We start from the raw sequence: 17643 nt of genomic DNA on the forward strand, positions 1-17643 counted from the left end.
ACACTTAGAACCAAAATGAGCTGATAATTATCCATGCCGTAATAAATTTTTCTTACTACAATTAAAAACATTATTAAATAGACTTAAATCATACTACAAATCTACAATTCCAAAGGAGTTGTTATTTGGACAACAAAAAAAGGAGTTATTATTTGTTAATTTGTATATTAATTTTCTTTTAATTTTGTGTCAATATCTCATTTAATTGTGTATTTAAATATTAATATTTTTCCACCAAATAAAACTTTGTTAGAAATAAATAAAATAATATTTATTAAACGTTTTTTTTAGTATATGAAAAATAATTTATTAGGTTTATTAAAGTATCCATTCTTTTTGTAAAGGTCCTATTAAAATATTTGTTCTTTAATCTTATGTGTCAACATATCATTCAATTATATATTTAAATATTAATTTTTTTCTCCAAATAAAATTTTATTAGAGAATGAATAAAATAATAGTTTAGCACTCCCTATTTTCCCTGCCGTCATTCTTAGTGGAATTGCATATTTTCTTCTGATTTCAAGTAATTTCCTTCACTTTAAGTGGTATTGAAAGATCTCCTCTTATGATTTGTCGGTCGCTTTTTTGGACAATTGTATTCTTTAATTTAATGAAATGAAAATAAAATAAGAATTCAAGTGTTATATAAGAAGAGTTTCATCAATGTTTTTTATTTTCGTATTCTTTTATAGGTGGTAAGTCATGGTTAAAATATTTTCGTCCATTTAATATTCTATTAGATGCAAGAATAAAATAAGATAATATAAAAACCGTTGAAATATGATATATGAATTAAAAGAAAAATACATTTTCTGGTTATAAAGACATGAAAATTTATTGTTTATTGACATTTTTGTTTACAAGTTGGAATACAAAAAAAAATAATAAAATCATAACGTCAATCATACTGTTATTCTGTGGGACAAAGGTCTTTAATGTAGTTTTGCATAAGTGGTTTTCATATGGTTAAAGGATGAGGTTTTCTTCCCAAGCAAAAGAGGAGTGCAAAGTGCAATAGTCAAATGCAAGTGACTAGTATTTTAAACATATACATCTCGATATTAAATGTATCCAAAAAAGTGAACGTGACTTGTTTCTTAAAATGGATTGAGTTTCATATAAAAAATATACGACAAAAAAAAAGGTGCAATTTTTTCAAAATTGCCAAAGAATCCAAACCTAAATATTCACAAGAGACTTAGCTACTTTCTACGATTAGAGGTATCAATAGGCAGATGTGGATGAATCAAATGACTTCATATATGGCTTCCACACATAGCCATACATACAGTCACAAACCATATGAAAATAGAAGAAATATTTCCAAGAAAATTCAGCTCAACAGTGAAAATAAAAAATAATAATAATAAATCTACTCTAAATTCAGGAATCATCTACAAAATGACACCCCTACCAAAATACACCTTAACCAGGGGAAGTGCCACTGGAACAAATTCTTAAGGATTGTACATAAATGTTGGAACAACATTTGCATGTGATAGAATTGGATGAATATCATGTTTCCAAATCTAAGCAATTGCTTCAATTAGAATAAACAAATGGGTTAAAAATACCCAAAAAGAAACAGAATTAATAGTTACTCTAAATGGCAATTGCAGGGATATCCTAAACTGTTAATAAAACCTAGTCCTAGAATGGTCAATTGAGCAATGGATTCATAAATTCATAAACCATGTTAAAGTAACAACAACATCTACTCCAATTGATATTAACGACTCTTCTTTGTTGAGTGCCCAGTCTTACGCTTATGGCGACTGAAATCAGACACAAATCTGAATGTTTGCCCACAGCCTGGCTCGGCACATACATACGGTCGCGCACCAGTGTGGACTCGAATATGTTCTGTACGAGCCCATGCCCACTTGAAAGTCATCTTGCAGCCCTTCCAAGGGCACTTCAATGGGCGGTCATCCTCGTGAACTCGTCGGTGCTGCACCAGATATTTGTGCGAGAAAAACTTCTTCCCGCAACCTTTTACAGGACATATATTTCTCTTGTGATGCATCAGCTCCTGTTTTGACCCAAAACTCATGGTGCAGCCATCAATGTCACACTGGAATTCATTTTCCTCATCCTTCACTTTAGCATTGCTAGCTGCCTTTGCAGATGTAGCATTCTTCACCCTTTTCTTTTTGGTTTGCTTTTCTTTTGATATTCCATCAGACTCCTCGACTTTTGGGGCTCTCTTCCTAAGGCGTGTGCTAGGTCCACCTTCTTCCCCCTCTTCCATTTTCAAACTAAACTCTCTGGATTTACCAGATTGCTTATTCCGAATCTGAGATGCCTTTAATTTCTTAAGTGTCTGAGCACCTCGTTTTACAGACCGGGATGTCTGATTTTTCATTTGGAGAGAGCGAGCTTGCTTCATCTGCTTGAGTGTCATTGGTTTTGATTGCTTACTTCTAAGAGTTCTCTGCTGCTTCTGCTGAGAATCATCTTCCACTTCATCGTCAGAATTTACATCATCATCATCACCATCATCATCATCAACGCATTTCGCTTGCTTTCGTTTAGGAGTTTTATGGGCCAGATGAGAATTACTGTTTTGCCTATTTCTAGGAATACTACTCCGCTGCTTCTGAAAATGATCCTCCATTTCATCATCAGACATTACATCATCTCTTTCAATTTGTTTGTTTCGCCTTCTCTTAGAAACACTAGTTTGCTGCTTCTGAACGTGATCCTCTAATTGGTCATCAGACATTTCGTCTTTAACCCCTCTTTCAATGCCTTTGTTTTGCCTTCGCCTAGAAACACTCTTTTGCTGCTTCTGAAAATGGTCCTCCAATTGGTCATCAGTCAATACACCTTTGTTTTTCTGCCTTTTAGGAAGACTTGTTTGCTGCTTCCGACTGTAATTCTCCAATTGCTCATCAGATGATACATCTTCCCCTGCTACATATTTGGCCAGCCTACCTTTAGGAGTCTTTCTATACTTGCGACAATGTCCTTCCAATTGACCATGTGATATAGCATCTTCTCTTGCAAGGTATTTCGCTTGCCTGCTTTTAGGATTCCTCTGTTGCTTGTTCTTCTTGTGTGGCTCCAATTGGTCATCAGACATCATTTCCTCTTTCTCAGCAATGCATCTGCCTTTTCTAATGTATCTGGCATGCTTGCTTTTAGAATTCTTCCTATGAAGCTGAAGAGAACCGTCATCCAATGAATCCTCAGAAACTGCATCTTCTATGTCTTCAACTTGCATGCTGCTATGTTCAAATCTCTGATGGCAATCAGAATCATAGACCATTGTATCATCTGAAACCACATCATTGTCAATAAATTTATCATCAAGTGAATCATCAGAAACTGCATCACTTCCTGTGCAATTTGTTTGGTCACTTAAAGGTTTTCTATGATATGGGGGAGAATAATCCCCTTCCAAATCCGCACCTTCACTCTCAATATCCCTGGCTTGCTTACTTCTAAGAGTCCTCCTCAGCTGTTGGTTAGGTTTGTCTTCAGTTGGATTATCCAAATCCACATCTCTCTCAGCAAAACTGCCTTTCCTGGCTCTTCCATTCTCAATAGTCATTTTCCGCTTCTTACCTGATTTTCTGGCACTAGTTTCGCTTTTAGGGATGCTTCCTGATCTCTCTATTTTCTCATCATGTAATCCCCACCCATGTAAGCTTTTCTCATCTTCAACATCTTCAGAATCTCTTTTGGCCAAAAGAGGATGTACCTGACTGGACATCCAAACTTTACCACACCATTTCCCAGCAACTATCTTTTTCTGCTTGTTAACCCTTCTCTGATAGACCTTTGGTTCTAATGGTGAACTTGCTGGAGAGCTTTGGCCAAATGCATAATATATGACAGAATTGTAAGGCATCTGCTTACTGTAAAGAGGAGAACGGCTAAGAGTTGAACTGTAGAAAAGATTGATTCCCAGCTTCACACACCAGTCCCCATTCCCAGGAATAGCTTCCTCACTATCCAGGGCTACCTGGATCCTCTCCTCATCCTCCTTGCTGGAATGCCTGTACTCAATCTTCTTCCACAGGTAATCAATCCCAAGATCTTCTGCTACAAGCTTAGCTTCAGCCTCTATCTTGGGGAAATCTGTGGAAATATATTATTAAAAAAGACCCACAAATGAGAGGATATCTAGTAACACTATTTATACAATATTAACACTAGTAATCCTATAAGAGATTCAGAAATTATAGCAACAAGGTAATACACACTAGCTATAATCAATCCACAAAAACTATGAAAATGTTTTCCAAAATCAGCAAGAAAAACCTGTTTGATATCCAAGTTTTAAAGAATATTGTTATGGCTTATCATAGATTTTATAACAAAAAATTAAAGCTTAAATGAGCTTTCACAAAGTTGAAAACATGAGAAACATAAACAGGAATATATGCTGAATAGTTTTGTTCAACTGACTTCTAGAAGAAAAAGAAAATAGAGCAAAATATATATACGCACGCACATACACACACATATACAAACGTGCGCGCGCGCGCACACACATACACAGATGCTAAAACCTTTAACTAGAAGTTAACTTCTTTGTTGGTTCCGATGATGACTTCCATATAGTGTGACAAGTTTCACTGACTGAGTAGTGAATGGACTTTGGACAACTATTTCATCATGAAAAAAGTAACTTCTCTCACCTTTTGATAACTTCCATCCCAAAAGTCTCACGTTTCATGACCAAAAGTTGAGATGTTTCTTGGGCAGTTTACTCTAAATTTACTAGGTGCTCACTTGAAAAGGGAAAAAGAAGTGGGAAGAAAAACAAGTGGTAGAATATTTATGCAAGAACATGGGATGAGATAAAATGTAATGCAGCATAAACTGATTAGTTGATCAATCACCACACCTGGATGACATAGGAGCATTATGTGGGCTCCACCTATTGGGCGAAGTTGCTGCTCTGCTTCTACAGCATGCTCCAGACAGAAGACATGCATTCTAGATGAGTCTTGATCACCTTGTGGCATCACTGAGGCATTTTTATCATCATTTGGAACCATAGCCTTGCCCAACAATGTTTTTTCAGTATCATTGGTATACATTGCCCTCATATTTTTTAATGCAAACCCTGAAGAAGTATCACAATCCTGTTTTTCTAAAGAGTGGTCAAAAGATTGATGACTAAAATCATTTCTGCTATCAGGTCCAGTGAGGGGAATAGTACAGCCATCTTGAAAATTAGATGGTGATCCTCCTAATGTGGCATTAATCATAGGTGATTCATGACCATCAACTACAATATCTGAGTCACCATGCTCTTCCTCAGAGTCGGAAGAATTTCCATATGTTGAAGCCAACAATGCAAGAGCTGTATTGCTTTTTCCAAGGGACTCCTCATAATTACGCTCAGCAGTCTGTAGCTGATACTGGGCAGATTGAACAGGATCCTGATACAATCCTTGGGTCTTCTTTTCTGTCCACCCTGCATGTCACAATAAAATGGATAAGTTGTTTCACTCATCTAACCATTAATTTATATATGACAAACTTTACAGAGATGAAGCAAGAGATATCAAAGGCATTTGTAGACACCTAGGTTGTTCTTTGATAATTCATATGCATATCAGAAGGGTTTAGATAGGGATCTAATGCATGTTTCTATGCTCCTATTATCCCAACCCTATGATAATGACATATGCTATGATGCAATCAGTTACAAGTTCATGGCATCATTGGCAGTAGGAATAAAGCAAGATAGGCCCAATCCATACTAATGCAAAGCCAATTCATCCTACAGGGTCAACATTTGTGTTGTGCTCTACAGAAGGAATTTATCAGGTTAGGTTGGTCATACCAGCTGATCTCTTCCATATCAGGGCATGACAAGGGCACGAAAAATATCAAAAACAAAGATGCTTCATCATTATTGTATTTGAAGATTTAAAGAAACTTAAAAACTACTTTTGGTGCAATATGAAACACAATATGGAAGGCATGAAATAGAACCATAAAAACCTGCCTGCATACATACTTGGTTCAGGAAAAGCCGCTTCTTCATGGGCAATAAACTTTTTGCTAGACACTCCAGAACCAACAACCCAATCGTTAAAGAAACTACAATCAGCTGACATGAGATATCTAGCAGCAGATTCTCTAGGCTGTACAATAGCTACACAAGGAAAGCACAATATTCCGCATGTGACACATGAAAAAAGTCTCTTATCTGGCGAACCATCCCCTTCACCACTTTCTCTTTCATTGTCACCTTGAAGTTGCTTGGAACTTGAAGAGCAGATGTTGCCATTTACATCATATGAGGAAATCATGCTCCTTTCACACAATGAAGTAATCTTGTCTTTTATAGAAAGGGAACCTTCTTGCTTGATTCCTCTGTTCATGCTGAATGCCAGATCATCAGAAACAAAACCTTTTGAGGAATTCATTTCCTCGGAGTTGCATGCACCAAGGGAAAATCGAGAGTTCACTTTCCGTTGTTTGGATCCAGATCGTAATTTTGAGCAAAGAGAAATGTCAAATGAGCTACGAGGTAGAAGTATAATCTCAGATCCCTTGCTGAGTTCTTGAAGCAGATCATTATTCTGTGACACATCCTGGACAAATAGTTCTGGAATTCTGTATGTAGAATACAAAAAATATTTACAGGAAGAATATATTATAGAGCTCATTTTGTCATAATCATTGTATATGTAGTGTGTGTGTGTTTGTGTGTGTGTGTGCGTGTGTGTGTGCGCGCGCGTGTGGGAGTGCAGACTTGAGTGCGTGAGGAGAGAACACATGTATGAGCAAATCATATTGGGGGAGTGACATTAAGTCCTCAACAAGGACCACCCTAAAAAGGCAAATTGTCACTATTAAAAATACACACATTCCGATGTCTAGAACCAGTGATTCACATATTTTTAAAATTAGATTGCATTCTGGAACACTGTTAATAAGTTACTGTTAACAATGGCATCAATCTACTCAAACAAAAAGAAAAGAAAATGTAGTTCTGGTAAGATATCAGCATCACCCTGTTACAGCCAAAAGTAAGAAGCCATAATAGCAGAAGACAAACCTAGAACACAAAGCTAAGGCTAGGTCATAAAGTAACTGGAAATGTGAAACCATAGGAGAATGATTTACTGAAGCCCTCCGAATAGCAGCATCTTTTGCAACTCTCAACCATTCAGGCGTTGCAATATTGGCTGCCTCTCCACAATTAAAACCTACACAGCATAGTGACATACATCAAAAGCATTAGAAAGATTCAACTGAAGAAAAAGCGGCAGCCCGGTGCATATCACCCTATGTTATGTAGGGTCAGAGAAAGGGCCACACGCAAAGGACGTAATATAGGCAACCTAATCTGATGCAAGCATCAGCGGCTGATTCTACGGTTTGAACTGTGACCTTTAGGTCATATGGAGACAACTCAACCGTGTGTGTGTGTGTGAGAGAGAGATAAGCTTGCCAAGAGTCTTACCATGACTAAACCCTGTGTGATAAGCTCTTGGAAAAGTCACAACAAACTCCCCAGCATTTTGAACCAACCTGGTAACGATTGAAAGGTAAGATGTCGATAGAGCACCATACCAGAAAAAAGTGGCTTCAAATTATTGCAATGACAATTACCAACATCCATTATTTTTAAAAAGTTATATAGAAAGGAAATATTATTAGATGAAAAGAAGGTAAAGGGTTAGGGTCCTTTGAGCCAAAAGAAAATGAGAAATATTCATCAAGCTGAACAAGTAAACCTTTAGAATTAACAACATTCATCGTACCGAACAAAAAAAATATTCCAAAAAGAATTAACAACAGAACAAAAAATCCCCAACATAACTGGATGCTGCGATGAATTCCGATAATTATTTGAAATTCGAAATTGTTTTGACTGATTGTTCAAGATTAATTGTTTTTAACTAGGGATACATTTCCAGCAAGACCAAATTTGAAATCTAAACTGAACTTCAACAGCTTTAAGTTGATTGAAATCAAGTGGAATATAAGGGGAATCTCAGTTCTAACAACCAACTGCTAATATAAGTATTATGTAATATACACATGAGAATTACACAGATGAGTAACCAAATAAGATTACCACAACCTATAGTATGGCATTAGCAAGGGTTAGTACCTGCAGCATGGAACACCTGCGTTTATCAATACTTCAGGTGACATCACTGTGTTTTTCTCGCCAAGAGTAGAAAAAGTAACTGTTGACGGAAAACAATTCACATGTAAGTTTTATAAGATGCTGATTGATATATAAACATTGAAAGTTAAGTGTCATCGTCTTATCATATGGAGATCAGTTCCTCTGTTATCCCAGATGAAACCAACCAATATGAAAATCGATCCACAACTGATTGAAATAATAGCATTATACAACAAGGCCAAAATAAACAAAGAAGATAAATAAAATAAAAAATAAACACTTGGGAAAGAGAGATTAGAAATTACTCTATAATCCTCAATAAAGAGTTATTGGGAATCCACCATAGAACACCTCACAGAAAGCAGAGAAACAGAACCATAATGCCACCGAACACACTACTCACAGATAATAAAACTTTTGCTACCTTAAATAACGGACTAACCTAAGCCCCAGGCTCATTTCACAAGTACGCAGTCCAAATTCAAACCAGAACAGAAACTCAGTCAACATTCAACACTCATCTTGCTCATGTTCACAAACATCACCACCAAAACACATCCCTAAAGACTTCCTATCCAAACTCAATGATGCTCTTCCACAAACCAGTTCACAGTAAAACCAAAACCTTTCCAATGATAAAACACAGTATAAACAATCAAACAGCACCATAACCAAAACCTAAAAATGTCCAGAAACAGAGGAGCTACCAAAGGATTTTGTTTGCTTCAAATTAACAAACTATCCTCTGGTCCAACAGAAAGCTAACTAACCCTAACTTCACTTCTGGACTTCTGGTCAAAACTATAACAATTCAACTTGATTTCGCTGAACATCTTGACCTAAATTGGAAGCTCGAAGCTCAAAGTGCATACTTGAAGCTACTTAGCTACAATTTGGGAATTGGGGATAGCAACAATGCAAATTGAAATCCAAAGTCCAAAAACACAAACACTCTGTTATCCCCTGCAAAAAGTGAAGAAAACTCACCAAGAGGATTAATCTCAGAGCCATATCCATGAACCCTAACAACATCTTCGAACGCAACGGCTGCATCTCTCGGCACGCCATACCAGGTCTTCCCAGAACCCATGTGAAGGTAATTCAAGCTATGGAGGTCATGGTCCTCAACATGCCAAGCGAACCAGCTGAACAACATAGCCAAATACACCATAGGAGAAGTAACACCAGGTATCTCCTCCTTCATGAACCTCAACAAAGAACCATTCGCCCTCGAAATCTCCCTCATATTCCACGCCGACTCCGCTAGCGCCGCCGCACACTCCTCCCTGCATTTCCGGCTGAACGCCGAGCCCGGCATGTCGTTCGCATACTCCACCGAGAACGGCTTGTCAACGGTCGCCTTCCAGAACAGCGTCTCCACCTCGAGAGGCCCTAGGCCACCGGAACCACCACCACCTCCTCCTCCCTTCCGGTGGCCTTGGTGGTGAAGATGATGCTTCTTGAGGTAGCTCTTCTCGAATGCTTTGGCCTTAGCCTCGAATTCCTGAAAAGTGTAGTTCTCACCGCTTTGCCACACGGGCCTCTGAACGGGCCTGGGCCGGCGGGGGCAGAACCCGATCTGCTGCTGGCGAGTGGTGAATGTAGGCTTTGAGTTAGGCTCGTCGGGCTTAGTCAGCGAGCGAGTGAAGTTGGCAATTGCAACCTTCCTCGGCGGCGGTGGAAACGGCGGTATGATCTTGCAGATTCCGTACTTGGAAGCTTCCTTCTCGATCTTGAAAATGTAGGCGATCGGATCTTGGAATTCCGTTAGTGTCGGCCTGTACTCCGGCGCTAACGGCATCGACTTCAGCCACTGGAAAACGTCGCCGTTTGCTTCCGCCATTCATCAAAGTAATAACAGATAAAACAAAGACCTTACTCGTACTCTTACTCTTATTTTTTTTCCTTTTAGGTTTTTTGTTTTGTTCTCAATGAATGGCCATTGAGAACGCGAAAAGAAGATAGAGAGAGAGAAGTGAGTTATTCTGTTCTCTTCAGATTCGCATGGTGGGTGGGTGAGTGAGCGAGTGAGTAAGTGAGTGAGTGCTTTATTGTTGTTGTGATTTTTTTACTCACTCTCTTTCTCTTTCTCTTTTCTGTTTTCTCTCTCTCTGTTTTTATGTGTTGTTTCCCCTTCCTCTGTTTTCAATGCCTACAGAGGAAAGAGAAGAGAACGGTGAAAAAATAATGAGAGAGAGAGAGAGATTGAAAAACAGGGGAAGTATGAAAGCATTAGCACACAGTAAAGCAGGGGAGAGAGTGGAACATGTGACTGATGTGAGTTGGGGTTTTATCTCTCGGTTTGGGTTTTTTGGTTATGCATTTCCGAAAATGCCACTCATTCTTCCTCTTATTTACAATAACTCTAGTCCTAGTATTGCTGACTTGCTGCATTTTCCTAAATTTGTTTAGGGTTCATGATTCGAGTCAATGTAGTTTCAGAAAGATTCAACTCTTTAAGCTATTATAGTATGTACAAATTTATTCATAAGAGATTCTAAAAATGAGATTATTTTTGTTTTTTAAATTGGACGTAGATTAAAAAATGTGCTGTAAAATACTAAATTACTAAATATTTCTTAATAATTACTAAAGGCATACTTTTGTTTTTAATCTATATTTAAAAGTTAAAATTAAATGGTATAATTCTAATTATTTTAGTTGTGTGTTTAATTTGAGAATTTGTAAAATAAATCTATACAAATATTAATTTATTGATGAATTCACATATATTTTTTTAGAATAATATTATACATTCAAATTTTTTATTAATTAAATTAGTTATGACTAATATTATTCTAAATTTTATTATTTAATTTAATTAAATTTAGTTTATAAAAAATTTGAACGTATAACATTATTCATTCCGTTATTACTATTAGAGGAAGGGCTAGAAAAATATGTATGAATAATTAGTAGCAATTCGAAATTTAACACACTTGTGTAATTTGTGTGAGTCAGATTACTCAACTGTTTTTCTAATAATGGTGTTTAATGTTTCTTTGCTTTATTTTATTAGCAAAAGAAACTTATCTCTTTTTGGATTTAGTTAGATTTACTTTTTTTTCAAATAATATTTTCTCTAAATATCAAAATGAGACTCTCCTAGATTATAGCATGTCTTTACCTATTCTTATTAATTACTACTAAAATATTTAAATTCCGATAAAAATGTAAGATTATTACAAGCTTCTAATCAATTTTATTACTCCAGTCAACGACTTTTATGTAACAGCAAAGCATGGATGTGTGTCTTCACTTATTGTGCATACGTATGTGTGGGGTGGATAATAATAAATAAATAAATAAATAAATAATATATATCAAATAAAAACTAAAAAATTTTGATATGGTAGTAAAATGAATGTTATATTTTAAGGTGGTAATTTTTATGTTTAATATTCAGATCCACTGATTTGTGTTAAAAAAATTTTAAAAATTTGGAGTACACAAATTAGACTCACCGATTTGTGTTGAAAAAATTAAAAAAATTTGGAGTACACAAATCGGACGGTCCGAATACAGAAATCGGACGGTTCGATTTCTGTACCTCTTAAAAATCAAACGGTCCAGTTTGTACTCCGTACATTAAATCATTCCACATTTTAGAAAAATATCACAGTAAATCACAATTTAGAAAAACACTATTATTAATCCAATATTAAAAATAAAAAAATGTCAAATAGATTCCTAAAATAGATCGGATCAGATATTTTTGTTATTAAAAAAATTTTATTATNTTAGAGACGTGAAAATATATATACTCTTAAATAAAATAATAACTTTAACATATATGCCCTTTTTCTGCCGCTTGCACCTCCTTTGTTCTTTTATGTTTATCTATATTTAATTATTTATATCCACATGTATTTATAGTTTTATACTATGCTAGTAGTAGTATTATTGGAATAGCAACAAATTTGTCTGATTCATTGTTTTTATATTTTGATATTTTGGTTATCTTATCTTATTGAATGTTTACTTCCCCTAATTTAATGCCAACTTCAAACTAATTTGACGTGTTACCTTTACTTAATATTGTGGTCATAAGATCATGTAATTTTTTAAGTGAATATATATATATATATATATTATAAAAAAAATGCTATGTTATACTATTAGTTATTTAAATATACGAAGTGTCAACAAATAAAATTGATTTATTGTTTACTCGCAAATGAATATAAAATTGAGATCTCATTGAATGGTATACCTGTTCTGCATTTTTATCGACCAACTTTAATTAAATTAGTCCAAATTTAATACAAATTATTTATGTAATGTGCATATAAGTTATACATTTCTTTTGTTTTTGTATTTTTTTTTTGTGTATTTTTTTCTTTTTATCGTTCTTCTATTGATATTATAGATTTTTTTTTCCTTTGATATTCTTACAGTATTTTTTATTTTTTGTTTAATTTTTTATTTTTTAAAATAATAAACCAAAAAATTTATGAGAAGATAAATAAAAAAATAAAAAAAAGAATAAAAAATATGATGAAAAAGAAGAAAAAAAGATAAAAAAATTTTAAATTATACAAAATGTATTAAAAAATAGTGCTACAATTTTTTAATTATGACACAAATTTTTTTAATTTTGATATAAAAATTTTTTAATTAATTAAAAATTATGGTATCAAATTTTTTTAGTTCTGACACATAAAATTTTTTAACCAATTAGAAATTATTAGAAAAATTCTTAATTTTTGTTCCTTTGAAGACTTCTTATGTTATTCACCAAAAATTTATGTATCATTATCAACTAAGTGGTGTGTTTTTTTTAGCTTTAATTATTCTATTGGTCTCTATAGTTTCGTAAAATTTTTAATTAGATTCTGATAATTTTTTTCCTTTTAATTAAGTCTCTACACCAAATTTTTTTCCTTTTTTTTATTATTGAACTCATATATAAGAGGTGTAACCAATAGCATTGAAAATTTTTAATCCAAAAATTCATGTGTCATTGCTTACTAAATAATGTGTTTTATTATCATTGAATTGATTGAGTGGTTTTGAACTCAAATATAAGAAGTCTAGCTATTAATGTGTCATTTACAATAAATTGATATATTTTTTGAATACATAACACATTTGAATATATTTTGTGTAAATTGATATATTTTTTGAATACATAACACATTTGAATATATTTTGTTCATTAGTTGAGTTAAGATTTTAGACTTGTGATTTTTTAAAATTTCATTGTGTCATTTCTAAAAAAAATTATGTATTGTTTATAACTATATTATGTATTTTTATTATCGTTGAACAATGTAGTACTGAACTAATATAAGAGGTTTAGTCATTTCTATGTCATTTACAATAAATTGATATATTTTTTGAATCTAAAACACATTTGATTGTATTTTAATGGTTGATTGAGTCAAGATTTATAGACTTGTGGTCTTTCAAAATTTTTTGTATCATTCATCAAAATTTGATGTATTATTTACAATAAAATTATGTACTGTTATTATTTTTAAACTGATTGTATGTGTAAATTCTGCGTAATTAATAAATAATTAGTTAATAAATCTATTATTAATCAAAGAAATTAGGAAATTAAATTTTATTAATTCAAAAAAATAAAAATAATTAAAAATATAAATTTTAACATAATTTTAAAGATTTTGGTTTAAAAATAAGCTAAGGGATTAGATCGAACCAAATTGGACCAAAACCCAACTTATAAAAGAGAGAACTCAGCTTCTCTTTCCCAAATTCAAAGGAAATCACGCTTAGAATTGAGGAAGGGGAAGCAAGAAGGAGCAGTAACCTTGTTCTAAATTCAAACTCCTGTATCTTTCAATTTTGAACTCCGATTGCCGTAGTGTTTGCGGCCACGCGACCATCGCGTTGAGCTCTTCAAAACCATCTAAATGAAATAGTAAGAAATTAGTTATTTCTCACCCAGTCACTTCTCCCTTCAAATTTTGAAATTTTAGTTAATGGGTATTGAGGATTTTGATGTTTCAATGTTCTAAAGTTGAATTAGTTTGAAGAAATTGTTTGGTTGTGTCAAATTAAATCATGGATAAGGTAAGAATCCTCTAACCCTCTGTGAATTATTGATTAGTAAGCCCTTGTATTGATTTTTGTGATATTATGTGAATTAGAGTAAGTATCGTGTTAATTTGAAGTCCAATTGGTGGTTGAGCTTATTAAATTGAACCTTGGAGGCTGGGGATCCAATTTGGTGTGGTCGCGGAAAAGTGAAAACTTGTGGAACAGTGGAATTTGAGACATTCTGAGCATTAGGGAGGAATTGGCCAAGATTTTCTTGTAGATAATGTGTAACGTTACGTGAAAACTTAGACTAGTTAACCGTAAGATAAGTTGAACTATGGAAACTTGTTAAAGTTTTGTAACTTTAGTGAAAATGTTGAAGTTGATTATGAGAATGTGTTGAACAATAATGATTGTGATGTTTGATGATAACAATGAGTTATGATGATGATAGTTTAATGAATAATGAGTTATGTTATCTTGATTTTGGATTGTTTGGGATAAAAGTGAATATAATTGAGTACTTAGTATATTGTGAAAGAGATAGAATGGATATAGAATTGTGTTGGACTCAATTGGTGTTGTTTTGGAATATCAAACATTGGTTTTGAATGGAGGTTTTGGTAAGAATAGAAGTTTGGTATTTTTGGTAAAAATTTTAATTTTTGACCAATTTTGGCGAGATATAACTTAACTTTTGGACCCTCAAATTTCGTCAAACTTATTTCAAATGAAAATTTGGTCCGTGAAGTTTATGCCATTCGAAAAACGGATCCAAAATAATTTTTAACAAAAAGTTATGTGCGTTTGAAATTTGGTTTGGTGTGCAAAATTGATTTCTGCAGACTTAACAGCTTTTTACAACTTTTGTTGGGCATGCGTACACAAAATGGGAAGATTTACAGACTCGCGTACGCAGGCAGTACCACGCGACGCAGAAAGGCTTCCCTGTCCAAGGGGCTCGCGTACGGGAAACATGGCATGCGTATGCGGAACCCATATTTTGGCTAAAAATGATATTTTTTAAGGTTTAACCAATCCTATAATTTTTTAAATCTATATAACTACCTTCTAAGGTTCGATACTTAGTTTTTAACTTTAGGAAGATGGGTGAACCTAAAGGAGGAGTTAACTTGGTAATGAAGAGAGGCTATGAAGTGAAGATTTATGTTTGAAAAGTGCGAAAATATTGAATATGAAATAAATGAAGGTTGTATTGATAATGACTAATTGATCTTGAATGAATTATATGGCTTATTGTACTTCTATTATCTGAGATACGAGTTTTCATGGGTAGACGCAATGGTTTGCCACCAGATGCTCCAGATTGAGACTCGATACTCTGTTGACCCTATGTTGCAAGATGTGGCCAAACACTTTAACTCCTCGAAAATTCTCCCAATGAGATGATAAATGAATGATTGTAATTATATGCATAGACTCTTGGGATGCACACATGGAGGGACCTTCCAAGGTTGTCTACCGGACATGTCGAATTTGGCTATGTAACTGACAGATGAGACTCATCAACTATAAAGTATGCATACATCCTATGCATTTGTATATTTTTTTTAATGTGCATTACTTGGGTTTACCTAAATGATTATCCATGCTTATTTGTTATTCGTTCTATGTGCTATAATTGCATTATTTGTGTTTTCTTTGCTTATTTTGTATGTCTTTGCAACCGAGATACCCCTCATTTGGCGAAGGCGTGACGAGGGTAGCTCCATCGGTGTTTCGGAGGATTGGAGAAAGTAAAAAGTGAAGGATTGAGTTAAAGTTAGATTTAGAACTTGAAAGCCTTAGTAATTTACCCTATTTCTGGTTTAGTATATTCCTTTAAGTTTAATTATGAGTGTCGAAGTTCTAGAAATGCCTTTGACTTTGATGGCAATCCCCAACCTACAGTACCCGTACAAGATCTAGAACCTCAACCTTTACAAGAACCTCAACCTTTACAAGAAACAAATCAACCTATAATAGCCCAACCTTTACAAGTGGTATATATATATATATATATTTCTCCTCTGTATATATTTTATGTTTGTCCCTCTTGGAGGTTGACTTGGAGAAGTAGGTTGTCAGTCTTATGTTTTGAGATACTTTTGAGTTGTATATATATGTATTTATAATCCGGCCAGCTTTGGCTTTACAGGCCAAGTCTAGAGCTTGATATTCTGTATATTTTGGCATTTTACTCTTTATGTTCATATGCTTTACCCGTTCTTCTTATCTGGTTATCCGTATACGTGAGCGATGCGCTTTTTTTTGCAGTTTTTTTGCTTAAACTTTTCTTCAAGACTCTTAATTACGTGTTACTTCAGTTATATTTATGTATATATTTTATTTCAAAGATCGTAATACCTTACCATCTTTGTTTTACGACTTAAGTATAAAGATTTGTGTGGCAGTGTGTTACATCATGATATTGAACTAAGAAGAAGATGATAATCAAAGGGGAGAAAGAAGAAAAAATCAATTAAAAATAAAAAAATAAGAGAAAAAGAAAGAGAATAATGAAAAAGAGGAAATGACGGTGATAATGATGCAAAAAGAGAAGACGAAAGAAGAGAAAAAAAAAGAGGGAGAGAAGGAAAGAGAAAAAGAAGTAGATAAAAAAAAAAAGATGTAAACGAAGAAGCGTATGAAAAAAATGCGTACATATAATAAATTTAGTTTAAGTTAATTGTAAAACACTTAGCTGTCTAATATTTACGGTGATTAATTAGTACAATATATCAAATATTATATGAAGATATATCATATTTTACGGAGTAAAAACTCACTTTAATTCTTAAAATTTGATCCCGACCATTCTTAAAATAATAATTTAATATCTAAAAAATCATTTTTTAATTCCATTTAGCAATTTGTTTTTATCATAAACAAAGTAAATTGAGTCACTTGTAAATCAAATTACTATTTGATTATGACCATAATTTAGGTGGGTAATTATTGCTATTACTTTTTTCTAAAAATATTGTTGATTTATTTTATTTTTAAATTTAATGTTTATATTAGTAAAATAAAATATTAAAAATATCTTCAATAAACATAAAAATTACATACTTCTAAAAATACTGTCAAATTATAAAAACTAAAAGTATAACCACATGGAAATTTTTTACTTTACAAAATATAAATGACTTAAAAATATTCAAACAAAGAAAAAATTCGAAAAATGTTAAACCCACCTATTAATCAACTCATCTCATTTGCATTATCAAAAAACTATCATTATAAACTTTCTACTAACTAAAATAGAACAAGTTAATAATTAGATTGCTCTATCAAACCTTTTTGTTATGTGACTTTTAATTTGATGTCATTCAGGATTGATGATTTATAACTACTATCAAATTATAAAAAATAAAAATATTATGTATATGCAAAAAAATTAATTATTATATATTTATTCACATTATTGTGTATTTTATATTGTTGTATTTTATATAAACATAGTTAATTAAGACTTATTTTATTATATATAAATAATATAAAAAATACATATCATTCAC

General features: G+C 33.3%; 1 protein-coding gene across 1 annotated transcript; it reads right to left on the bottom strand.

The window, feature by feature from the left end:
• Positions 1-1348: 1348 nt before the first annotated feature.
• LOC107478986 (lysine-specific demethylase REF6) lies at positions 1349-10359 on the bottom strand. The gene is made up of 8 exons (XM_052258271.1): positions 9104-10359; positions 8096-8174; positions 7442-7509; positions 6986-7184; positions 6728-6805; positions 5975-6588; positions 4862-5437; positions 1349-4089 (listed from the first exon to the last, which is right to left on the bottom strand). Exons 1-8 carry the CDS (start codon positions 9957-9959, stop codon positions 1733-1735), a joined length of 4827 nt encoding a protein of 1608 aa, XP_052114231.1. The 5' UTR covers positions 9960-10359; the 3' UTR covers positions 1349-1732.
• Positions 10360-17643: the final 7284 nt, after the last annotated feature.

The sequence above is a fragment of the Arachis duranensis genome, chromosome 3, assembly GCF_000817695.3.
Source record: "Arachis duranensis cultivar V14167 chromosome 3, aradu.V14167.gnm2.J7QH, whole genome shotgun sequence".
NCBI lineage: Eukaryota > Viridiplantae > Streptophyta > Magnoliopsida > Fabales > Fabaceae > Arachis > Arachis duranensis.

What these genes read in the sequence shown, in the direction of transcription:
- LOC107478986 (XM_052258271.1), bottom strand. Translation starts at nt 9,959, where the DNA reads ATGGCGGAAGCAAACGGCGACGTTTTCCAGTGGCTGAAGTCGATGCCG. An exon ending in TCACACAGGGTTTAGTCATG is followed by an intron (nt 7,185 to 7,441) that starts GTAAGACTCTTG and finishes TATGCTGTGTAG; the next exon opens with GTTTTAATTGTGGAGAGGCA. An exon ending in CTTTTGGCTGTAACAGGGTG is followed by an intron (nt 6,806 to 6,985) that starts ATGCTGATATCT and finishes TTGCCTTTTTAG; the next exon opens with GGTGGTCCTTGTTGAGGACT.